General features: G+C 35.1%; 1 protein-coding gene across 1 annotated transcript in view; it reads right to left on the minus strand.

Moving 5' to 3' along the window:
- Positions 1-26873, minus strand: part of CACNA2D3 (calcium voltage-gated channel auxiliary subunit alpha2delta 3) — a 468701-nt gene that overhangs the window by 81773 nt on the left and 360055 nt on the right. Inside the window, exons 18-27 of the mRNA XM_074879359.1 lie at positions 18749-18832; positions 12522-12593; positions 12240-12301; positions 10331-10398; positions 8431-8476; positions 8180-8277; positions 7309-7402; positions 5801-5896; positions 4440-4561; positions 3778-3858 (exon numbers count right to left, since the gene is read on the minus strand). Of these exons, the coding sequence (XP_074735460.1) occupies positions 3778-3858; positions 4440-4561; positions 5801-5896; positions 7309-7402; positions 8180-8277; positions 8431-8476; positions 10331-10398; positions 12240-12301; positions 12522-12593; positions 18749-18832 (823 nt within the window). The remainder of the gene's footprint in view (positions 1-3777; positions 3859-4439; positions 4562-5800; positions 5897-7308; positions 7403-8179; positions 8278-8430; positions 8477-10330; positions 10399-12239; positions 12302-12521; positions 12594-18748; positions 18833-26873) is intronic.

Here is a 26873-nt window from a genome sequence, read left to right on the forward strand (position 1 = left end):
GATCCTAACAATTTTCATCAGACATTTTTTTCAGTGTTCTTTAATAAATTTTTGCCCTAAGAAGATTATGTCAGTTCTGTTATCTTTAATTAAACATCCCAAGGAGCTAATTTTCATATTTTCTGTGAACAGCAATAGCGTCTTTCAACACAAAGGGCTTTTAAGGTCCTATATTGTACTGTAGATTTTGAGCTAAAATAGATCTATAGGGAAGTACATATATGAAGGTTCATGTACTCTCTCAACTCTCTCAAAATCTCAAGAGAAATATTTTTCATTTTTTAGAGCCTGCTTTACTCCATGACGACTTTCATTTGCTTGCTTCTGTCCCCATCTCTTGCTCAGAACTGTCTAGGTGAGCAGTATCTTTAAAGATTTATTTTAAACAAAATCATAACGATGAAACCATCACCTTTCCCAAAAAATTTGGAAATAAAAAGCAACATGTACATAACATACAAATCCTACACTGCACTTATCCAGATGCTCTACTTGGAAGTAGAGATTCAAATAAAGGACCTGAAATGAGTTCACTCATCATGCAACATCAAGGAATACATGACTCTAATGCTGAATTCTATCAACGATTAACCTTTCACATGAGCATCAGAAGAGATAATTCAGATAACTGCCTCATTCTAATAGCTAGATTCCTACCTAAATTCAGATATCCTGTATTGACTGCCTTCATCTTGGTCACTGAAAGGAATACTGATCTTACGTTAATCTCAAGGAGTTTCAAGACTAGGGTGATTCTACAAATTTTTGATCATCTTGAGATGAATAAAAAATAAAATTCCACCACCATTTATTCTCCTTCACATTGTAATATGGACAATTTGAAGAAACTTAACATTTCAATGTAAGCTTGATATAGCAGACATGGTCATAGGGAACACTAAGACAAAGCCATTTTGAGCATAGATGTGTTTAAATCTAAAAAACCCCTGCATTCAGTACTACTATCCCTTTTTCTCTTGCAAATAAACTGAACTCTGTATAAACAGTAATAAATGTGATGATACTACACATGTATTAAAGACATATCTCCTTCTTCCACACTTTCTACAGAAATTTTCATTCATTTAAGTAAAAAAAAAAAAAATAATCACAACCTCAATTAAAAGTATCAGGAGGGATTTTAAAAACATTATGTGGTTTTTTTGCCAATAAGCAAACACATTCTGACACTGAACTGGTATTAGTAGGTACAGATGGTGAAACAGCAGCAGTGACACTCAAGTTCTCTGTAGTAACAGGCTGGAGACATTGATTTTAGGATTTCCTGCCTATATTAAGGAGCTGAGTCTTCCTGATTTGCAATAAGACTTAGCGTAGATCTGTACAAGTCTGTTATAACTGATGTTTTTCTACAAAAACAATTAAAAAAAATTACAAAGAAAATAGAACAGACTGAAGATTTTGTAGTAAGAATTGGGTTTGTTCCTTTTTTTCCCCTTGTGGGCAGGTCTAACTCAGGTTTCCATTTTATAATAATGTTCTCTCTGCCAGTTTTAAACTCTTGTAGTGATCTGTAAAAAACAACATTCTGGCACAGTTTTATTTTCAGTCAAATCCCTCTAGGGAATGAAATGTGTATCCCATTCTTCTGCTTTCTGTTATCCACTCAAACCAAATGGGGATGAGGAATACTTACTTCACACAAATTGAGACATTTTGGCCAAATTTGAACTTCAATGTAGGTATTTGAAAATATTAGCCATAATCCTACTTTACTCTCCCAGGTCTGGCTAATAAAAGCTTCAAACTTCTCCTATTTACCACTGCTCCAGTTTCTGTCTCCAAATCCATTTTGCTTAAAACAGAATATTGTCAACCTTATAATAAAACCTAAAAATTGGACTAGATGCTGGGTACTTTGTTGAAAGTTTTCTGACAGAAAAAGTAGGACTGACAAGTCACATTTATGATCTCCAACTTAAAGTGGACAAGAATAATGCATATACTCGTTTGTTGCTGAATGGCTATAGCTGGTTAAGTGATACTTTCATAGAAAATGGTTTGTACAGATCCAAAGAGGCCTCCCTCCCTCCAAAACAGATGAAAGCACTCAACCATACAAGAGGGAAGGGAAAAATTATTCAAAGCAAATTCTTAAAAATGCTTCATACTGAAAAAAAAAATATAGCGCATAGTTTCTAGTTTACAGAAATAAAAGTAAAAAAAACACTGATGTGCTTCAGAATGTATATACACTGCTCATAATTTCATGGCATTATGCATTTACAGATATCATGGAAACATTTTACATGCTTTGGTATTAAAAAGCTTTGAAGGCCCTGTCTTTAATTTAGATAGAAAACATGGGACCCAAGTAATTTTGCATGTTCAATATTAAACATAGTTACTGTGAACATGGAAGCAACATCTGCCTCTCTCCTTTACAATTACTACAAAAAAAACCCCACCCAAAACCCAAAGCCTGTTGACACAGTATTAGAGTTGGTTATGTGCAATACCTCCTCAAAGTCAACACTAAATTGTAAACACCACTGAGGAAAGAATACATTTTAGGATGCCTATTAACCCTACACATCTTACAGCTGATACTAAACTGCACGATAAGCCTTTTGCTAATTCCAAATGATGGAGCATTCTGGAAATAACATGTCAACCTTCTCCATTGTACAGCGAAAAATCTTAATTACATCTTCAGCAATTAGCAGATATCTGCATTGACACTAGTTTATAAAAGCTGTTTTATGCTTTAAGAGGAGTGTGAAGTCATAATTAGGATTTCCTATTATATTATGGAAGAGTTCAGTAGGTTGTGAAGAAGGTATTCATGTAAACTGGAGTCAGAAGGGCACTTACCTATTGACCGTATAAAAACTATTATCAGTGGAGATATTCTGTGTTTGAGGAAACAGATTAGAGATTTCCCAATTATCTGCCACATTCTTGCTCTTTCAGGATTGCATTCACTGTATCTTACTGCATTTTAAATCATATTTTAAGTATGAAAAAAATAGGGTGGTTCTTGGTTTGTGCGGCAGGTACATAATTTTCCCTGAGACAAGAGAGCTTGATTTCTGGCATAATAACAATAAGACTTCTCTAAATTAATTCCTTCTTCAAGGTCAGTAACCACTGGGAACTAGAGAAAATTATTCAGAAAAGCATCTGAACTTGAGTGAGGAATGTCCAACAACTTAAAAATATATTACTCTCGTTTTTAAATCTGTATGCTTTATCTCTAATCTGTAGTTGTGAAACTTAACCTTTTAGTCTTTAGGTACTGTTATACTCTTGACTGATACACTGTAGAGCTTAGGTATTCAATTTATATGCTCTGATCAAATCACATCTCTGATAATCTAGACAAAATGACCACTTTGTGTAATTTGCTACAGGACAGGATTTTCAAACCTGAAGACTGGGTGGACCTTTACACATCAGATAGTCCTTTCTTAAATTTCCTTTTCCTTAAAATAATATATTGTGATTCATGATGATATAGATATCTACTAAAAATTCTTTACTGATAATGGTTATTTCCATTAAGTCAAACTCCATAGCTTGTATAGAGCTTAGAGAGTCAATTAATAAAGGATCAAGTTCTTAGGGAAAGGAAGCACTAAATGTTCTCTACACTAAGTCATTCAATTATATCTTATAGGTCCATCTTTCCCCCCTTTTCTCTTCTTAAAAGATCATATTCCTACATCTAATTCCTGCTAACCCAAAAGAGAAAGTGAGGAACTCATAAGGTGCTTTAAAAAAATTGATAAAACAAATAAACTACAACAATTTTACCTGCAACAACTGGAGATTTTCTGTCATCCAAAAGTTGAATAGCAGTACTGGCTGTCACTACATTGCTTTTGTTTGCGGTTTCTGCAGGGTGTATTAAGAAGAAAAAAAAAAAAAAATTTCAAATTGAAATAACATATTGCAGAATGAGGAAATTGAGCTTTTTTTCCCCTGGCTTGAAATAACATTTCACGTGGATTTAGTTCTCAGAAATAAGACAGCCAACATCATGTTCTGTGTACGCACAGAACATACAGGCACTGCCATTTCAAAATTCCCCTGCATCCCAACAACAAGCTTAAAAGACTGAAATGCATAATCAATTTTTGCCTTCTCGGCTAAAAGCGACAACAAAGGTGTCAACTGGTAGAGCTTCTTATTAATGTGCATGCTTGCTCTGTTGGACTTGTCTTGCTTAAAATACTAGGCTGTAAGTTCAACCTGTACAAATATTAGGAAAATTGTTACATCACATCTAGGGGTTTCAGTTGGAGCCCTGTAAAAGACGCACCTGGTCAAAGGACCAGTAAATTAGCTGCAAATTTTGATGCATATTTTAGATTAACATTTGAGATTAGTTACAGAGCCTGCTTGCTACTGACATACTTGGAATATTTTCAGCATCATATATGGCTCAGCATTTAGACAATGACAAAATTATAGACCTGTACTAAATGGGATTGAATAGACAAAGCTCCCAGGTATTTGCTCAGCAGCTCTTCTGTACCAGAGTGGAAAATGGTCAGCATTAAAAATGTTCTCCTTATCTTCAGCTGTCAGGAAATCTCTTGAGAAAGAAGAGAGAAAGAAAATACTTGTTGTTTGTTGCATGGCACACAATAGTTTCTAGCTTTGAAAGACAAGAAAAAACAAAATGCAACCTTTTGGGAAAGGAAATGGTTTGAGACAATTTTTCTAATACCATTTGTTCAACTTTAAGGGTTCAACTTTAGCCCCTAATAATTATTTGTGACACACTTGCAATTGCTTTTTTTGTGAAGGATGGAAAAAGCACTAAAAAAATAGTGCCTCTAAGTACCACTAAAAACATTTGTACCGATGTGTACAAACAAAAACGCTTAGTCTAAAAAGTCTTTTTCTCTCAGCACAATGTAAGAACTGTGAACTGTACAAAGTGGAAAAGGCACTGGAGATTTGGTAGTTTGTTGCCACTGGCATTCACTCTTAAGTAATGAAAGAAAGTAATTTAACAGCCTACTTTCCCAATAATATGTAAGGGGTCGTAAAGGACAACTACCTATTTTATTTTTCAATAATCTCAGGGAATGTAGACAGAAGAAAGTTTGTGTCACTGAAAAGAGCAAGTATGGTCTCCACGCTATTGTTCTGGTTTGCTGTCTGACAGTAACAAATTGCAGTGCTATTGATCTCACCTGTCAGGCTACTCACACTACAACAATATTTTGTGGTCAGGTAAGCACCATATCATTTTATATTCAATAAACTTAATTTATCATAAACATCAAGCGCATATTTTCTTTCACATGCAAAATGCATATAGATTTGCCTCACACTATCAAACAACTGCCTGAAAAAGTCATTAATTATGGGACCTTATTTTATAGCTCTCCATTTTAAGAAACCTGTACCTCCAGTTCTGTCACTTGGCTTTAAAAAATTTTCCATAACAAAGATGCAAAATCCCTGAAAAAGCCTACAGATACTTGGTTTTAGATGGGATACAAAAAAAAAAAAAAAAAAAAAAATCATCATCTGCACATGTAGCATATTCACAATTCTGCTCTGAAGAATGAAGGTGTGAGGCTAACTCCAAGGGAGGGGCGGAAGGTAAATATATGGGCTACAGGTGTAAAATAGCTCATTGTTCCAAACGTTCCAGTTGAAGAAATTATGTAAGGTATCCTATGAAATCTTTCTAACTTATGCTATGTATTTTAGTGCATCAGTGTAAAACCCTGGAAGAAAAAGTAGATGGACTTCCTAAAAATAAACATTTTTTTTCTTCTTTTCTTATATGGCTGCCAAGCATAGCTTTGTTACTTACTGATTAGTAAGCTGTTCTGGACCCACAAACAGGTTGATACGAGATAGTCCAGTCCGTGTTCCAAGGAAGGCAACTTCCACTCCCTTGTCAGAGTTTCTGAAATAGAGCAGAACATGAGCAAAGATAATCTTTCCAGACAGTAAACAGATAAAGCTATATCACTGGTCACAGAAAGTACAAGTGTACACATTTTTGAGAAAGATAATATTTTAAGTATAGTTCCCTTATTTATTTATTTTTAAAATGCTACTTTTTCATTAAAGTCACGTGGGTTTTGGAACACATACAATGTAGAAATGCTATTTAGACCTCGAGCCACTAAAAAGTCAAAGACAGTAAATTTGGTAGGATTTGTGGGGAGGAATTATATGGAAGCCATAGAATAAAAATGTGTGGCAGAGCTATATACCAACTACTTAATAACCACTGGCACCCAGTTATTCAAGATGGGCAAGAATTCCAGATCTTGCTCCCAGTTCATCCAACAATCCTGTGGTACATCTATGTTTAAAGTCACAGATGTGACTGTTGCTCAAGCAAGCAAAAACTAAGCTAGATTTAAAACAGCTAGCTCAGAGTAGCTGCCATCAGGTTAGGCTTTAGCCTAACTTATAGGAAAAAAACATGGCAAGTAGCTCAGGCTGAACTCTGTTGTTGCATTGTCAGTACCAAGTTAGCTACTATGGCTACAAGAACTTCAGCCATATTACCACAAAACCAGGACAACAGCCTTAGCCATCTTGCTGTCTCACACTTCATTCTTTAATAAATGGCCTGTCTCATTAGTGTAAGTCAGAATATGAAAGGGGATCAAAATAGTTTTTACAGAAATATAGTTTTTCAATCAGCTTTTAAAAAATGGTTCAAATTTAGCAAAATTGGGATAATCTTCAGAATTGCACTTTAACCGCAGTATTTAATGCAAACTGCTAATCTTAGCACCTGTTTTCTCTAATGTATATAATAGAACACCTTACTACATCATAACATAAATGAATTAAGTAAAACATGTAAACTCTAAAAAGGAACAGCTACTCTCCCTATTATCTGTAACAGGAACCTAGATCCCAGTTAGTTCTGGAAAACAAACAAAATAAAAACAAACAAAAGGATTAAAGAAATTATTTTATCAGTGTAAGTTTTACCATATAGAATTTGTTCCGAGACAAATTACCAATTCCATGAATAATTTTGCTAAATTTTGCATTAAATTTCTCAAGTACTCTAAACAATTTGTTAGAAATACTCAGAACTGTAAGTTGCAGTTAGCATACAATTTAATTAGTTATATCATGAAAACTGGGTAACCTTACAAGTAACCATCATAATGTATACTGCAACATAAACACTTAACACTGAACTCAAAATTGGTGGTACTCAGGATCAAAAGGTTAAAATAACATTTTCACGCATATCAGGATTTGTTAGGTATTCCACCAGTTCACTAACATAACTATTAAAAATTCACCCATGACTGACACATAGCGACTGACCCAAAGCTTGCTTACTCTGATTTATTTAATGCTAGACTGGTCCAATAAGCTTCAATTGGTGCACTCACGACTGCATCAAACAGAACCTCCTGGATCAATTCTTTATCACCTGTTACAATATATTAAAATCAGTAAACATATGTGCATAGAGAATTCTTTTTAGGTGACTAAACAATATTTTTTTCACACTGCACTATATTTTAGCTGTGATATGCATTTAAACTTTTTGCATTATTAAGCATTTACTATGTAATATTACATGGTATTTTACCACAATGCAGTTTTTCATATATAATTTCATTGCACTAACAACAATTTTGGATTAAAAAGCAAAAAATAATTCTCCACGTAACACATTCATGTGCATATTATCTAATGCTCACATTTGCACATGACGTAAAACAATTAGGTCTACTAACAGTCACAAAAGCTCTGCATCTCTGCAAATAGACAAAATATGCACTTATCCCTCTGAATTTTTTTAATTCTGCTTTGCAGTTCAGAAATGCTAATTGCATACACACTCTCCCTAAAATACTCACGAATATCTGGCATATTCTTTAGAGGCATGATCCAAGGATTGATTCAGACCAATCCTGTTTAACTTATAAAACCAGATGGAGCGATAATATTGCATAGTATAGCTATAACATCTGAACAGCAACTTGAATGTTTGGTTCAGGCTTATTGTTTATCATAAAAGTCAGAAATTTGTATCGTCAATATCTTTATCAATAGTCTGGAAAAAGGTCAAAACCAAATGAAATTCCAAAGTGACATCAGCCAAGCAATCCAATCTCGATTTATCACTGGTTAAACTAAGAAGCTTTGCATTTTGTCGAAACAGTAGAAAGCCTACTACATGCATATTTAACAAAATACTTGCATTGGAGCAACGGCTCTTTTCCTGTGAGGTAGCGTTTAATTGCTTCTAACTGAGTCATTTGACGGTGTTCAGGATGTAAGTCAGTGTTGCAATATGACCTGTGAACATGTTGTCAAAACATTAAAATGTTAATATGTATAAGCATGATCTCTCTTTGTCTTTGAACATAAAGAAGTGGGCTCAGCAAGCACAAACAATATGAAACCCAGAAGGGTAACAGACACCGATTTCATGCTTTGTTTAAGGCTTACCATTCATCTGCTAAAGATACATCAGGGTGTTCTAAATCATGTAAACCTGTAACAGGAATAATAATGGGTTATTTAGGGAGCAGTCTGTGTAACAGATGGTTATTTACATACACTCCATAACATAAACCCTTCCTTCTTGGAAAGTGCATTATTACCACAGTGTAATAAATCACAGTAAACTATGTTCAAATACACTTTAGGGTCTAACAAACTGGCAAAAGCCAACTAAATCAGTTCTAAAACTGAAAAGGTAGGAAAACTTTTTTTGTGCTGATATGTGTAACTCATACAAATTACTCACATGATATATTTTGAAGTTTAGAAGAAAACTTGAGCAAAAAAAAAAATACAGAATGGTAAAAGACTCCTATTCGTACTCTCTTGTTCTATTTGGCTAGTAAAGTTCTTTATGCTAAAATACATTCTTCTCATTTCATGAAAGTTGTTCTCTTTCTCTTCTAAAAGAAAAAATTCTTTAAAAAGAACAAGTCCCTCAAAACAAGCACACAGCCCATTAACACAAACAACAATTTACAGGATCATTCAGAATAGGTTTATTGTACTAACAGGTCACACAAATGCTTGTAAATAAGAACTATATCATTAGTTATATAGGACAATAAAAATGTACTTTGGCAATTTTAAAAAGTCTTAAAACACTTATCAATAGACAATAAGCAAACAGGGTTCAGAAGACAGGGTCTGGGTTTGAACCCCCTGACTACATAATAAACAATGATAGAGCTACAGTGATTAAGGAAAGCAGGAAAGTCAAAACTAGAAGTATAATTATAGTCCTTGGGAAGGACAGTGAGGTGTCAGTGACAGAAAATCAGTGAAGGCAAGAGTGGAAGAAAAGGAACAGTTAGTTATGGCTATGTTAACGTGTCTGGTGATGCATCTGGAAGAAAATATCAGACAGACTGGCTGAGATGTATGGCTGGATTAAAGTAAATAGGTGAGAGATATGTTGGGAACAGTTTGGAGAGTAAGCAGCTCCATGTCTCCTGCTGTGCTTTCTATCTAGACATGCATTTGTTGTACAAGTGACTCAAACTTTAAAGCATTTTTTTTTTTACATCTCTCCTGGGTACAGGAACGTATTCATGTCCCGAAATACAGCTGAGCAACAAAGACCTGAAGAAACTATCTTGTTTGACATCACTGACAAAACAAGAACAGAATTGGAAATGGAGACTTAAGCATAAAATCAGAAAGCATTCCTCTGTTGAAACATTTTTTGCTCAGCAACTGCTAAAATTTCTCAATCCTCTCTTTACTCTTCTGAAATGCCTCTGCTCTTCCTTCATCTTCAGGAACCTTTGTTTCTCATCTTGTTGCCAAACAACTTTATCGCCACTTGCAGCTGACTCCTCTAGTCATTTTAATTGTGGACTTATCAAAAAATAAAACCATAAAGAAAGAACCGTACTTCCCCCGGTTACTTCTACTGTTGCTATAAAAATACAAAATGTAAATCCCTGCAGACAATGCCCAAAGTATTTATAACTCAAAGATTTCATAACGTATAGTCTGTGAACAAAAAAGCATAGCCACTACAGTGCTTCTAGTGGTTACTTCATTCCGAAAACACCACAAATAATTAACATTGGACCCTGAGTGATTCTCTGCAACATTGAGAAAGGAAGATGGAAGATGATCCCCATCTAAAGAAGATTCACAAACAGTCTGACCTTGATTAATATAAATGACGTAAAAAATCAAATGAAGTAAAAGATAGTTAAAAAAAAAAAAAAAAACAAAAAAACAAACAAAAAAACAGAAGAAAAATAAAAAAAGCTAATTCCCTTATGGAATCTGCAGACAAACACAAGCTTCAGGTCTACCAAATCAACAATAAAACTACTGTGTAAGCAACATGAGAAGGTAGGTATCTTACCTTCTTCTACAGTTACATTCCCTCTGAAGAAATATTTTCCATGTCCTCTAGAGAGAGCCACACCTAAACTGTGCAGAGAAATAAAGCAGACCTTGAAATCTGTGAGACAAACAATAACAGACATTCAGAGCTATTTTAATTTCTAACATTTCCAGCTAGTGTACAATGATTAACTTTAAAACTGTTTGTTTCCAAACCCTCACTGATCATATTTATTGTCCAACTAGCTGCTTCAATGCTGTTTCAGTTCTGATGTGCCTGCAACAATCAGCTATATTTATGTGTGCTTAGAGGTGCAGTAAACCATTATTCTCTGGCAAACTAATAAACAGGCCCTCTAAGCTCACTGCTGTTCAGCCAGCATGAGATTTCTTCAGTTGAGCCTTGAACATGTCCATGGCCTTACAATGAAGGAGACAATCTTTTGTAAATCAGACTAAGCTGTTGAAAAACTACGTAAGTGTGGGAATCAATGGAGCTACTGAGAGGGAAAGAATTTCATATGTGACAACAGCACCATGACTCCTCTTGGACTAGTTTTTCTGTGATTCATATTTTTAGCTAGTTTAACTTATTTGCATTGACTTCAGCTTCATAAACTCTCAACAGTTACATACCCAGTTTTGGTTTGGTTTTCAGTCTACCATTTAAAGTATTCATGTTTAATGAACTGGCTGGGGGATCCCATGCCTCTTCCTATTGAACACATACACAGAATACCATCTGGCATTCATTCATTCAAGGGGATTGTATCAGGCTAGGAACCTGCCGGTAACCAGTAAGTCTGAAAATGTGTGGGCTGATACTTTAAGTATACGTAGAGGCACCAACTCCAAGAGCACACATGCTGCAATCAACAGCTTAATCTGGAAATGAGCTGAGCAGTAAAAATCTTTGACACTACAGTGTGTGTTTTAATAAATTTTGCCCCTGCTGCCTTCTTGAATCTATACCTCTACCCATCAAAACTAGATACAGACCATGCTGAAAAAGACAGGACAGTTTTCCTACTACATTTTCGTCCTAAGAATCAGAACTCACACTGCATGCATGTATGTAACCCCATATCTGTTTACTAAAATGGGTAAGAATGACAGGGCCACAGAAAAAAACAAAAAACAAAAACCAACCAAAATAAAAACTAAACAAAAATTTTACCACCCATGTGCAAATTTTAAGAAGAATAAACACATGCATTAGATATCAGAGAAATATGCCTATATTTTCTCTATGTGGAAATGTAGCTCAAGTTCTGTGAAATGGTTCCACTGAAGAAAATTTCAGTTGAGTATTGCAACTATCAGCCTTCTGCTTTAAGCATACTGTACAGTTAGTATTCTTTTATTAATGGATTATTTCTAATTCAAATATGGGCATTTTTAAAGTGACTTCCTGTCTTTCTTTTCTTTTTTTTTCTTCCTCCTAAGATGCATGCCAAAATAACATAGCTGACTTACTCAGTTTTGGTTATACAAATACACCAAAGGTAGTTCAGAGAAACAAAATATCCAAACCTCAAATTGGAAGTGAAATACTATCTCATTTTACATTACATTTTTGTTGTGGAAAAAAATGAAAATGGGGCTCAATATGTAGTTACTTAAATGGATTATAGTATTTATAGCTCTCCAAGTATTTGCGAAAGCCTTTCGTTCAATGTAAACCTCAAGTGAATATTTTTTTAATGAAACGTAAGCCATGACAAACACTGTGAGTTTGCACAAACTTTCCATCCCTGGAAAAGCTGAAAGGAATGCTGGTAGGCTCCTTTTCCTTGCTATTTTCAGCACTGTCCAAGGATATTTCATTGTCAACTTTTGCTGATGAGTTTTTAATGAGTTCACAAGCTCTGTACAAACGCAAATCCAATGAGTCTGATGAAATGTCCATTTATTATGGTCAGCTCTACCTGAATGGAGTACCCTTGATGTCTGTATAATAGTAGTCATTTGTCATCACCAACACCCGCTTCTAGATTCAGAAGAAAAAAGCCAGAAGGGGAGGGGGGAAGAAGTTAGTTTGTTATAAGAAATGTATAAAACATCAAGTGGTTAGTCACTGATAAAATTACAAGCAATGTTTACATCCAGTGAGTGAAAAAAAAATACTGCAGTGAATCATATTTATGGCAATCTTAAAAAATGAACTACTTGCTTTATACTTAGTTGGAATAATATTTTATACATTGTACCCCTTTGTCCACTGTCTTCTTCACTTCCATGGAGAATTTCCCTGTTTTCCGATTCACCATTGCATTTCGGAGCTGAAATGAAGGAAATGTGTGTCAATTCTTTTATTTGCATTTTCTGTAATTCTTTCAACTCTGAGCTCTCCAGTACACCCATTTGGCCTAAGCATTTGCCCAATTTTCTTCATTTCTTCATTTTCAGTAGTTCTACTACACACTAAACAACCTTAGAGATTTTATTATTGAGTGTATAGGCCAAGACTCCTGCTGCACAACTTCAGGCATGTTGCTGAGGTACATAAAATAGGAGCTCTCAGCATCCTTCATAGTAAAATAGTTCTTTGTGGAATAATCTGGATCTTACTTGGGATAAACTGTGTAATTGACTACTATTTTGCAGTTACCGCATAGGAAGATAAAGAGTAGATTCCCAGCCGGATTTAGCTGAAGTTAGACCAGGGCTCAGTGTTTAAATACATCAATAATTATACATATAATTACAAAGCAAAAGAGAGAAACCCCCACTATTCATTCTTCTGCCTTATACTCTACATTGGGCTGCATCCTAAACTAGTACCAGAAAGTGCATTCTAACTGCATCAGAAATTAGAACTAGCAAAAGAATGACAGCCCATTTGATCAGCAACCTGTTTCAATGGGAACACACAGCTGCAGTGCTCTGAGATTCCCTCTGTTGTCCATTGGTGTCCAGGAGCCCCTTGCAAAGTAATAAATTTTATCTCTGTAATGTAAGCCCTAGTTCAGTCACAGCTTTAAGTATTGGCCTGGATCTCTCCCTCTCAAAGTCGTCCAAAAGACTTTTTAAATCCCCTTCAAAAATAGGTTTCATTATTATATAAACCAAAAACTCAAAGCAGCTAGGGAAAACAGAAAATAAAGGGAAAAGGGTTTATATACAATGATTTACCTGCTGCTCTGCAAGTTAAATCTGTTACTTTTTAGATTACCACAAACACTGTTTTTCCGTAACTTTATTCTAGCCTCTACATGAGCTGCAGGCTCCCAAATCCGTGCTGCAAAGTCCTTTACCCATCACCTCTAAAAGGTCTTCCCCTTAGTACAGCTATTTGCTCCCCAGGAAAGAGCCTTCTTCCCATAGTACACCAGCTGACACAGCCTCTCTCTTAGGTCAACATGCCCTGATGATGAAAAGAAGAGCGAAAAAAATAACCATCAACTGTCTCCCAGGTCTATAAGCCAAAATGACCTGCAGTGTCCCTGACCATGAATGCACGCTACCCTGAGACAGCTGGTCTGAGAGCAGGGTCTCTGGGCTGAAACTGAAGAACGACAAGACATGGTTTTTCAGCAATCCTCAGCCTCAGTGTCTTGAATTTGCTTATTTAACAGTTCATGACTTTAGAGAAGAAATAAGAAAGTTACTGTTTAGCAGGTACACCATCCATATATGGAAGTAATTTATTTGAATGCTCTTAGATTTACAAATGGAAGAAACAGCTTCTTTTCCTTATATTTTTAATTAATGGCACAGATGCAAAAAGTGTAAGGAGGTTGCTTCAGGATATCTTCAATTACAAAGTGAAATTGCTATACTTGTGGGATTTTTTGTGGTAAGAAGCACCTATAAATCTTTCGCAGCTGTAATTTTCATTACAATAGGAAAATTTCACTATCACTAATCAATTCACACTCTCTCTTTAGGGATGTTCAAAATGCAGAATAATATTACAAAATGAGCATTTTTATGTCTTTTCTATTGCTCATCTATCTGAACACAATTTTGGACATCTTGCTGAATAAATATCTCCTGTTCTCTAGTACCTCATGCCAGATTGGACAATTTAGTCAGATTTTAATGAAACATTGTGAAGATAGTCATATCAATGCACTCTGCAGGCTTTTTGAGTTAGTGTGCAGTGAAAAGAGAAGGACCAAACTTGCCAGTGAAATATCTGGTTTTATTCTCATGAACAAGTTGAGCATGGCTGACCTATCAAAAACTACAAACTTTGCAGCTCTTTAAATTTAATTCTAGGGCATCTAGATTTGAATTAACAGTCTTACTCTTCTGTCAGTGAGTGTAAAAGAATAATTTTTAGCTGGAGGCATGTATAAAATAAAGCATATATTTTACTGTAGATTTTTTTTTAACAATACATAATAGGCAATTCTGGAAATAGTTTCCCATTTTAAGTTTTGTGGTTTTGGACTTGGAGAGCTGGTCCTAATTAACCATCTACTTTCTAACATTTACAGAACAGTTCCATTTATCTTTAACATGGTTTTCATTTTTTTCCTATTGGTGCCTGCAGTTGTCTAAGACCCATTCCTCCCACAAGCCTCAGGCAAGTCATAGATTTACTAAAAGGGCCTCCAAACTCTCAGTAGTGTTTAAGATCAAGTCTGCATGTGGGATTTAGAGTTTTACTTTTCTTTTTTTTTTTTTTTTGTTTGCGGTGATTACATTTCTTGGCTTTGTAATCTGGTTTCTCGGCTCTTCTGCATTTTCATCTCCCTCCTCAAATGCATAAAATAAGTACTGCCTCAGTTGGCTTCAAGCCCCAAAACATTCATTCATGGTCTTTTTTATTTGGAAAAAAAAATTTCATTCAGCTAGAAATTATAATAAAAGAATTTTAAGAAGTGAGCTAATGAGAAAAAGGTTTCTGTCCAAATTGAAACTTCTTGTCTTTGGGACTGCATATTCCCAAACTTTGCTGGAACACTCTGTTAGTTTAATAAGCTGATGCTAAGATTTCTATTTCTAATAAAATGCGGTAACAGCAAGATAGGAGGTATGGTTAATGGGGAAAATGAACCGATTAATATATATTTACACCAAATCTATTTCATGGTGAAAAAAATTCTAACCTTAATTCTGCCACCTTTTCCTTATTGGATGACTAGAGAAAACCTATTACTTCACCTCTTCAGGGTAATATGCATTATTACTCCTTCAAGTAAATATCTCCCAATCAATTGCTAACAACTCAGCTTCACTGCTATAGCATGAGATCATTCTGTGTTCTTGGAAAACTATGTAACCATTAAATTAATGTGGTAAAAAGTAAGAAAATGTCTTAATCAACTTCCACATAAGTGTTTCAATGGGAGAAAAAAATATACTAGTAGCAGTCTATGTTATTAAAAGCAGCTATATGAATACATTAATTCTTTCCCTCTACAGTTGAATAAACAATGCTTTACTACCCAAGCTTGGAAAAAATCAAGAACATCAATTCCAAGGCCTTGGGTGAAGCAGAGCTACATGTAGCTCTCGAGTCAGTAAGTTACTTCACAAAGTTTTAAGGCTCCTACAGAATATTTACCATTTTCACTCAAAATTAACAATATTAAGGAATTGCCTATTACAGAAGATCAACAAAAATAACACACATTTTGGACACTCATTTAGATCCTCACATCAGAAAAGCTGCATAAAGAGATGGATTTCATTACAATAATCTACAGAACTTCCTTCAAATTCCATTCTCATTCTAGCTCTAATGCTAATAATGACTCTGCCTGTAGCTCCAATATTACTTTATTTCATATCTTCTCCTTTATTTTTCTATCAGTATTTCTGATCATCAGCCCCTGTGAAGGTAACATGATATAAATGACTTACATATTTCACACAAACAGATTGTAATGATATACCAGGCTTACTTTTAAAAATAGCTGTAAAAATATTACTCGTTTGACATTGCATTTTTTCCTATTTAGATATTTGTATGAAGGTTTCCACTTGTGTGTGGCACTGATGAAGTATTAGGACAACATTTGGAATGTTAATACAACTGCTGTTTTTTCAGATAACACTTGGTCAATAATCATCAAACAGTAGATGTGTAGGCTGTTTTACAAAGCCTATCTGTTGGGGGGATTATTTATCAAAGAATGCCTCCTTATTCAGGTATGCACTGGTGAATTACTAGCATTGATAGATGGAGATCATTCAAGGAAGTCACTACAACACACCTCTATTGTACATGAGTGAAAATTGTGTTTATTGCTGCTCCAAAGCTACAACAAAATATGTAGAGGTTTTTCTATTATGTATTAAATATTTATCAAAATTAATTTCACTTACAATTTATCTATTTTTTTACTCTTACATCTTCGGCAGTGGACCTGGACCTTTTCTAAAAATGTAATGCTCAGTTTAGTCTATTTGTAATATAGATTAACTTCTTTTCTCCTTCAAACGATGAAACTACTGGAAAGGCTGCTTGTTTCTATGTTACAATTAAAAAATAATTTTTAACAAACTTTTTTTAAGTGAAAGATTCAGATAAAATGTATGTATGTATCTTTCATCAAAATTTGAATAAAAATTTTGCAGCCTACAGATAGAAAAAACATGATTTTTGCTAGAAATTTTCAGAAAAAGTGACAGAACTTAGGGGTCTCAAACAAAGGAGATACTTAGAAAGAGCGGAATCTGGACTTTCTGCTTTCATGTGTGTGCAGATAGAATCTCAATTATAAATAAAATTTAATTTTCAATGTCATAGAAATAGCTTAATGTTACATTAACTGAACCACTGAATCTCTACTAAGATATATTTAAAAATGAGAGATTAGAACAGTAAAAATTAAGCAGGGAAAGTACTGGAAGAAATAAAAAGAAAAAAAAAAACAAAACAAAACAAAGAGAAATAATAAGAAAAAAAGTCATGAAGGTTTAAAACCAGTATTTAACTACAGCAATAACATTTGAAAGGAAAGAGGAAATTTTAAAAGGTCATTTGCAGAGGAACTGGTTGAGTAATATGTGATCAAAGATAAGAGAAAAGGCAAGGTATAAAGTATGAAGTCAATGCGATTGCCAAGATTGCAGAAGGCTGCTACAGTGTATGAAAATCTAATGAGGAAGCCTTAAATAGTATATGCATAGAAAACTGCACAAAGCTATACAAGAAACATTAAAAAAAGTTTGAGCGTGCACGCCAACACAAAACTTTAAATAAGGAAGTAAGATCGCCTCCTAGGAGAGGATGAGGACGATCTATCACCTGATGAAACACACCCTGCTTAAAATATAAATTAACTGTTTCACTATTCACAAAGGGGGTGGAGAGAGGGATGAATGCAAGGTATATATTTTGTAAGGCAGAAAGAAAATACAGACTTATGTCAGAACAGGGATCAAGAAATTAGTACATCTGAAGACTGACAAGACTCCAGGGGCAGTTGTACGTGATCCATCCCAGATTTCGTAAGGACATGACAAAGTAAATATGGGAACCTTCAGTGGATATATTCAAAACTTCTCTGGAAAAGTAGAGGTTTGAGGGACTTCAGAGAATCTAACACAGTACTGATATTTGAGAAGGGATTGAGGAGACATCTATGAAAAACACAGACATGCAGTCGTGACTTTGGCAGTAGGGAACTTATGGGAAAAACTAAATTACAGGACAGAAAGGGGAACACCTGGAAAGTTACGATTTAATTAAGGACAGTCAGCATGGATTCACACAAAACGAATCATGTCTAACAAATCAGATTTATTGAGGAAGTAACAGAAAGACCAGACAAAGGTTAAGCCATGGACATAAGGAAAGCTTTTGATACAGTACTGCAGAAAAGGCTAAGCCTGCAAGGTAAGAACGAATAAGACAAAGAGTGAACTACAGAATAGATGCAGCACTGAAAAATGAGTTTAACGGAAAGGACTGTGTGCATAACAGCTGATAGACATAGAACGCATGCTTCTGCAGCTACCCGTATGGCTGGAATTAGGAGTTTGGAGTGAATCTGTGCTCTGAACAGAGGTCAAAGAATTCAATTTTGTTTATTCGTCTGATGTTTTTTGATTTTGTACATTAAGGAAAACAGTTCTCATTACTTCCATTAAGGAAAGAGGGATCTCACGGAGAGAGGTTAAACCCATTCCTTCATTTCTGAGTTTCAGCAGTTGTCTGGGCCAGCCCTAAAGAGATTTTCTATTCCCTTCTCTAGCACTGTATTTGCTATCCAGCAAAAATACACGATATGATGTGTGGGAGAATGCAAGGGTGATGAGTTTTACCAAAGATACAGAGTCTGTGTTTGTGGTATATGCATATGTAAGGAAGAATCAATACAAAACAGTTATAAAATTTTGAATGAAGTAAAAGAGCCTATTGTCCTTCCCTTCCTGAGAGCAGTCAGGTGGCCTCTCTAATGACTACTTAAACAGTTTCCAGGTACAGTAATGGGATGCAATGTCTTCTGACAGGGTTTTCAAACACATCACTTACCACATCATCTCTGTCTTCCCACTCGACCTCAGAAAGATCCACACTACTGTAGTTGGGCTTTCTTCGTTTCTTCCCCTCTTCATACTGGGATAAAAAAGGTGAAATATTTAGCACATCCTGTTTTACTTCCACAAAGACTTTGTATCGGAAGATTTTAAAAATTTGCTGGATGCGTGCTGACTGTATGCAATACACATAAAAGTAGGTAGCTTAATTCATACAAAGTGTACCACACTGCTGCATAAATGTTGTCTGTGAACTAAAAACCTACATTATTTGCATCATCTCTTGCCATGATACAAAGCTTTTCTTGATGGACACCCTGGGAAGTCAAACCCAGCAGTTGTACCTTCTTCTCCCCATATGGAAAATACATGAAACCTTGATCTTGTAGTTTATGTTAAATGACTCAAACCAGCTCTCTCAGCTGTACAGGAAGATATATTTGCTATAATCTTATCAACAAAATGTTTACTCATTTCTCTTTAAACAAGATAAGATGCAAGTCTTGGGAAGTATGGTGTTAACATTTGTAGATACTACATTTTATCTACAACTTCATGGGGGAAAAAGTAATACACTAATAATGATAATTTACAGTTTTTTATCACTAGTCACTGTTACACTGTAAATCGCACATTTTAAATAAACATTCTAGTGACAAATTGATTTGACACCAAGGTGTTTATAACATAGGAAATTCTGCCCTCTGCTGAACATTCAAAATCAAGAGACCCTACCAGTGTAAGAACAAAAACCTTTCTCAGTGGAAGAACAAAAAAGTATTTAGGAAGACCTGTGAACAGAGAACCTCACTGATTAAGAAAAATTATAAGAACAACAGAAAAAAAATTTGGGAGAGGATCAGCATAATGTGAAATCTGGTCTTCTATCTTTTACATTGCATAGAAGTGGGAGGAAAAACCACAAGTCTTTCAATGAAGTATGACAGGAGACATTGGAATACTGTGAAAAATCCTCAAATTGCTTCTGTGACTCACCAACAACAGCATCAGAGAAGGATAGAAAATGTACCTGTAAAGCAGTATATATAGTTGACTCTCCTCCCTCAGGGCAGGACCAACTATACCATAAACCAAACCTGTCAGTGCTTGAGACAGCAAATTCATCACTGGGGCCAGTGGTGCAGGAACCTTCAATCACATTCTGCAGATTACAGAGAGACTAGAGGCCAAAGAAAAAACTTGCTCTCAGAGCATTAAGAAGGTTATTCCCTTCCTGACTTTTTCCTCTCTAAATTACAAGATTCTCATGTGAATCCCACAGCTGCTTTTGTAGACCACAATATTTTAAAATAGGCATGACAAAAATCTTCCTGAAGAACAGCAAACTTTAAGAAATATTAATTATTGGATCATAATCACAAAGAGATTTTGAGATATTGGTAGCACAGGCTTCACTGAGCCTCAATTTTTGCTCATAACAACTTGGATACTCCAATTATTTATACAGATGATTCTTTTGGGAAACTATGTGGGATAAAATCATGAATCAATTCTTATTCTTCTTTTGAATAACAAAAAACCCGAGCAACTCTGTTGGTGTAACTCTTAGACTACATTCTGAGAATTCATGCAAATGCAACTGAAGACTACTTTCACGTGCTTTTCTTGCCCCTCTGCTAGAAGCAACCATTCTTGTAACAACAAGGTTATCTACTTCGAGGCTAATGCTATTCAACAGACGGGTAGAGAGATGTAAAGAATTTCTGCTTTCAGCACATGCTTATACACTAGACTGTGAATTCAAGCAGCTCAATGCTATGATTAATTCTTGCTATGTGATTGCTCTGATAGCCAAGGAGATAACTCTACCCAAATACTGAAGTACAAAATTTGCAGCCAATATAGTTAAATCTCACAAGAATAAAATATGAGTGGATAACGTCCAGTTCATTAGTAGGGCTTGATTTTTGTACCTGTGTTTTGCAAGCCTTTCAATATTATCTTCAATCTTTACAAGGAGTAACTATGTCTACTTTATGTGGCTGCACCAACTAACCAAGCAAATCTTTGATCTGATTTAGTCATTCTAGTATAGAAATGGTTATAGTCAAACTCTGAAATACTGAGAGCTGAAAAGTGTTACGCAGAAGTTAGCTGGGATCATTTGAGTAGAGCAAACAGCTCCTGCCTTGGTTCCAATGTTTAATTACATCCTTACTCGCAGATGTTGAAGAGCTTCTGGGCTATACTGCATTCTCAGACACATGTGCAAATCCTTACTTATGACAATAGTTGATTTTGTGTGTCTGACAGCAGAAGTGGACTTCAAACATAAGGCAAACTATTTGCATCATATTGATTATGGGGTTTGTATTTATTTTAACCATATAGATTCCACACCTTGCACTCAAAGAGCAAAACAAAATCCAAAAGGAATTGAATGAAAAGATGGATAAAGCTTTCAAAGTTCTGCAGCAAACCTAGAATTAGAAGCATTCATGTCTTAAAAATTCTGATAAGCCGAAACAAAGCCAAAACCTCAATGCTCAAGCAAGGGTTAGGCTCTGTAAGAACTCAAAGGAACTGAAAGTGAAGTTCTTAAACACATTTAGGACAGGAACTAATGAAGTATTGAGATGTCTAACCCCTCATTCATCTCTTACACTTTAGGGGCTACTGTTTAATTGCCTACACAGGAATTCAGTAAGTAAAGAGCAGATTTATCTTACAGTTCAGGAAAAGATGGCAGAGAAAACAAAACACTTCTAGCAAGGAGAGGATACCAAAATACAGCAATTATTTGTGCATCTGGGTAACTTTGCTTACAAATCTAGTCTTCATTAAGGTATTACCTTATTTTCATCAGTAAATTTACACATCTTTATGTAACTAGGGCCTAAAACATAAATGCAAGTAGGTCAAATATAAAATACTTCATAACACTACTGTTCAATTGGCCATTCTTCTCTAGCTTCTTTCTAGTTTTATTGCTTACCTAATTTCTTAGTAAAAGTTATTCATGGACATAGAAGCAATTCCCCAGGTTTTAAAAATGGCATTCATCTATATCATTTTCTCTGGTAGCAAACCTAATCTAACTTTTTATCTCAGAGACTCCTGGGTGAAGTATAAAATACTGATTGAAGGCTGAAGCCAAACCCATCTGCGAGATTACTATAAAGCATTGAAACAAATTATTAAAGGACCCACTGGGAAAGACAGAAACTAGGAGCTTTACCAGATTAATCTGATTTAAGTGTGTGAGGAAAAGAGCTAGATTTAAACTGTGTGCTGTTAATCTGCTTTGGCCAGTATAAAATGTACGGTGATATTATATAGTAGTTAACCCATGGGGGAAAAAAAAAAAAAAACTGATAATTTTTAAATATCTGGACTGAAATACAAGAATCTTTTAGTCTGCTCAAAACTACAATAGCTCCAACATATTTTTGTTTGTGGAAAGAACACAGGAAATGATTTTGTTTGGTAATCAGAATGAGCTTTATCTTACTCAGTATCTTTTATTTGAGGCTTGGCCAAACTCTTATAGCACTGGATGATTCAAACAACATGTGATGAGTACTGTTTAAAGACTGAATCACATTTTTTCACCACCCCATATACAACCATTTACATGTGCCATTATTAAACTCTTTGCTTTGATATTTTATTTATTTACATTTTTTTTTTAACACAAGCAGTCCCAGACCATCTGCATTGAATATGACCTGCCACGTGTTTATAAAGCCAGAGTGTAGCAATCTGATCACGGAGGGAGCAAGCTACATCTTAACAGCTGCAAGCCTTGGGTCTAAGGTGATTGGAATTTCTCAGACGTGCTCCATCTGGATAATGGGGAGGTAGGAGAGAGTAAGTTGCTGTGATAGCAGCCTTGGAAGCATCAATAGATTTTAGCAAACTTGCTTAGCCACACTTGTGGAATTATCTGTGAGAAAATATTATAGCAAGAAAGTATCTACTAAACAACCAAAAGCTAGAGAGGTAAAATAATTTCAAGGGAAAGCTCTTCCTTGCCAAACTAATCTCCTATGTACAAAAGTAAGGAAAACTCCTCCAATTTTAAAGCATAGTATTAATTTTCATATTTTTGGATTAGTACTTCAAAATTAGGATAATATATTACTCTAAACAGGATTTGAGAATGATCCCAATTTGTTTGTTTAGAGGAGACAAACCTGAACATATGGAAATACGTTTTGCTGAGCTTGAATTCTACATAATTAAATACACAATATAATTGAATGAATAACTGTAACTTACATTAAGCCATTCTGTAAAGGTATTCTTGTCTACAAAGTTTGATAGGAAAGGTTGAATGAACAAATATCAGAGGAAAAGTATCATTAACTAAAATTACAGACTTTTCCATACAGTTTTAAATAAACAGACAGAGACTGAATACACTGTCATTATTGCAGTTCCCTGGTCTGGCCAGTTATTCAGCTACCTCCCTTCTCTAAGATTCTGGATGCTAATGCTACCACTTATTTATTGCTTAGTGTAGATCTGATTGACATAATGCAAAGACCACAGCTGTTTGAATGGAAACTGCATTGAGCCTGACTTTACATGGTCAATGCAATGGTTGATACCGAGACCTTTACCAGCTACCCACCTTAGCATAAATTGCTACTGAGTCACACCATTCATTATTGAGGGGACTGCAAGGGGAAAGCTCAGTTTACACCAACTTTAGAAGCAGAATCATCTGGTTCTTTCACCAGTCCTTCAAGTGTGTCTTCTTTGCTCTTTGCACAGAATAAGGCAGGAGTAACTGCTGCTTCCTTTCCTGGCTGCAAAGGGGGGTATGTCCCCGAGTGAGGCACTTCTGCAAAAAGAGCCATGCCACTCTGCTGTGTAAACGTGCACAGAAAGGAAGGGTAGGGAGGCACTTCCTTCCTACTTTTCAGCAAAGATTTTAATAATTCCAAACTGCAAATTACTTTAAATATGGATTAAGTTCTTCAACATTAGTCCATTAATAAAATAATACTTCTGTCATAAAATGCTTAGCGTTTAAATACTATGAGACAAAGACAAGGTAATGGAAAATACAGTTGGAAAGTTATGAGAAGACAGGGGAAGAGATCACTTCAGTAAACTGATTTATACTCTGATATTTAAAAAAAAATAAAAAACCCCAACCAAAACCCAAGACACCCCAGTAGTGAAAAATTCCCTTCACTGCTTCACCTGTGTATGTAACACCATCTGCAGCAACTAAGCTTTCATTCACTATGTGCTACATAGGTCCAAAACATTCTTCCTGGGGATACATGTGAAGCAGCAGCCTATCTCAATATAAATCACTACAGCTTGACTTTTAAGTTCTATATTTGATTTGGATATTATTTCTTGCTCACATGATCCTGATTTGTCTTTTGTGACATTTTTATTTCATGATTTGCATCTAGTATGCGGCCTTAAATGATCTTTTATTGATCTACCCTTAATCTTGAATTTGTAGAACACACAGGTGTCCAGTTAAAACCAAAGTTGCCTTCTATACAAAGCTGCTTCTCTTTAATATTTAAAAATGTAATATCTTGATTTTCTTAGGAAAATAGGAAGAACAACTTCCTTTTCCAAAGAGAGATTTTCATGACAAGCCTATTATTTAAAATGTTAATCCAGAAGTTCCTAGATTATGGTTGGCAGTAAAAAACGGTTATTTTGGACTGATTTTTCATGCCAGATGGCAGTGAAAAACTGCCACACTATAAAAATTTGCAGAAATACTGCAGAGAAAAGCTAACAGGAGCCATGTCATTTGCTAGGGAAAAGAGAATAATGCAATTCTAAGTTTCCAGGCAGAGAAAAAGTAGGAATAATTAGATGTACCACGTACACAGAGGAACCCTCTAGCACAGTAACAGAAGAAAATAATTCTCATGCCACACGTTAAATTATTCTGTCTACTTACACTCATAATATGTTTGCATTACAAATGGTGCAGTAATGTTTAAATTCATGAAACAAACCCTGGAAATATACAGGGTGAGGCAAAAGCAAATACAAAAACCAATTTCAATCACACACCTACAGACTGGACAAAGAGTATTTCGGCTAAACTCACATTTTCAGGTGGATTTCAGTTGGTTAGCAATGCGACATGTATGTGATTTACTCCACTGAAAAACACAACCCCTCCATTTAGGATTTTATTTGCATTCTCAGGACCTTATCATTTGGGATTATGTAAAACTGGCAGCTGCTTATAATTATTTGGAGTTTGAGTAGAAATAATTAAAAACATCTGCCTTTATCTTAATACTACCAGACTTAAACCCATGAGCTCAGTTATACCTAACTTCAAAGCTGAAAGCAAAGAATAAAAGCTTCACATATTGCTAACAAATTTTCAGTGATTCATTTATATGTACAACCAGTTATTCAACAGCCTTCAAACCTTTAATTATCTTTTAAATATATGTAATTTTGCACTTCTAATTAGATAGCAATTTAATGCTCTCACAGGGATTCAGATGGGCTGTCTTTTTTGAAATGTAAACTCCAATAGGAATAATCATTGGCATTCAAGTGATTGAATTCTTCAGTTATTTAAATGAACGTGAGGCATTTACACTGTTCAAATCATTTAAATATTCTGCTGTCAGCTACAGCTGTAGAGTTTTATGGAGTCGCTGAATAAAGCAAGGGTAAGTGTAGGTTATCTTACGTTCCAGGCGGGACTCCCCAGAGAGAAATGAGATTTGCTGCTTATGAAAGGCTAACACTGCTTAAGTGGGGCATTAATGTTTCCCCCGAGACTTGGATTTCTCTGTTTTTCTATATTAGGAGAAACAAATTTTCCCAGAATTTACAGCTACAAAAGACTTAATACTGATCTAGCAATCTTTAAATACTCCAGGTCCTCTAGCTTAATACGTTCTATCATGACAGTCAACATTCTAAGTTTAAAATGGTAGCTTACTCAGGCAGCTAAACCACCAATATATTGAGGTGAGGGTATTGCACTATATACATGGGCTTTGGTTTCTATGTATAACTTTTCCTGTTAAGACTGATCAAATTAAAGATGTGCATAATTTTAAAGAAAGCAATGTATCAATTGAATTGGTTTACTGATAAAAAGAATATTCACATATAGCCATTCAAAAAAATCACTATTACTAGCCTTCCAGAACTTATACCAAGAGTAGGAATATATGCCTTCAACTTCTCAGAGAGAAAAAGGATTTTGATTTAAACTCACAAATAATACAAAGTCCTCAGTCATCATGGATGTTATTAGATTAATTCATGAACCATAACACATTCTTAATCTTACATTTACCAAAAAAAGGTAGAATCTGAATAAAAGATGCAATAATATTCCATAACATATGCATTTGTCTTTAAATGCATATTTTCTTTAATTAAGGAACTTGAGCCTCTTGTTCAGGAACTTCAAGTATTCTACCCTAAATGAACCTAATAATCACTGAACACAAAATCCCTTTTTTACTCCCTGAACAAAAACACAAATTTTGTTGCCAACTACGAATCAAAAAAGCCACAGACTTCACAAAATCTACTAGCAATCTTGCTATTATTCACTGAAAACCACACAAACATTAGGACTGAGAGGCAACAGTAAAAACCCCTAACACCAGATAAAATTCACAAAGGTGTCAATCTGTGATTATGGTAGACATTGATCTTTCAGTGGCATTCTTTAATTTCTCCGTAATCCCACTACACTTTCCTAAAAAAGCAGATTTCCTCTGGCACCAACATTTAACGGACTACGCAGTGGCAGTTACAGCCACGAGCAATCAGCCACAATGTATGCAAAGAATATTTATCACTTGTTTATTACCCTTCCTTTACATTCAGTAAACTCATTTCTTTGGCAAATTGTAACATCATCATGACGTATTTTGCATTTTAAAATTTAATGGAGTAACACCTAGCACACTGCAAGTGCTAACAGGATACCGAAAAGCAAGCAATTAAATCTGACATAACTCTTGCTAAGAAAAACTTTGTCCTCATGTACACGTTTCAAGTATGTGTAAGGAGCCTCCGAAACCAAGTTATTGCCTTGAAAATCTCAAAATTCACTTTTGAACTTCCAAACGATTCATTTTTGTCTAAGCAATAAGACGTGGTTTTAAACTAAATATAAAATTCAA

The sequence above is a fragment of the Strix uralensis genome, chromosome 10, assembly GCF_047716275.1.
Source record: "Strix uralensis isolate ZFMK-TIS-50842 chromosome 10, bStrUra1, whole genome shotgun sequence".
In the NCBI taxonomy this organism is placed as follows: domain Eukaryota; kingdom Metazoa; phylum Chordata; class Aves; order Strigiformes; family Strigidae; genus Strix; species Strix uralensis.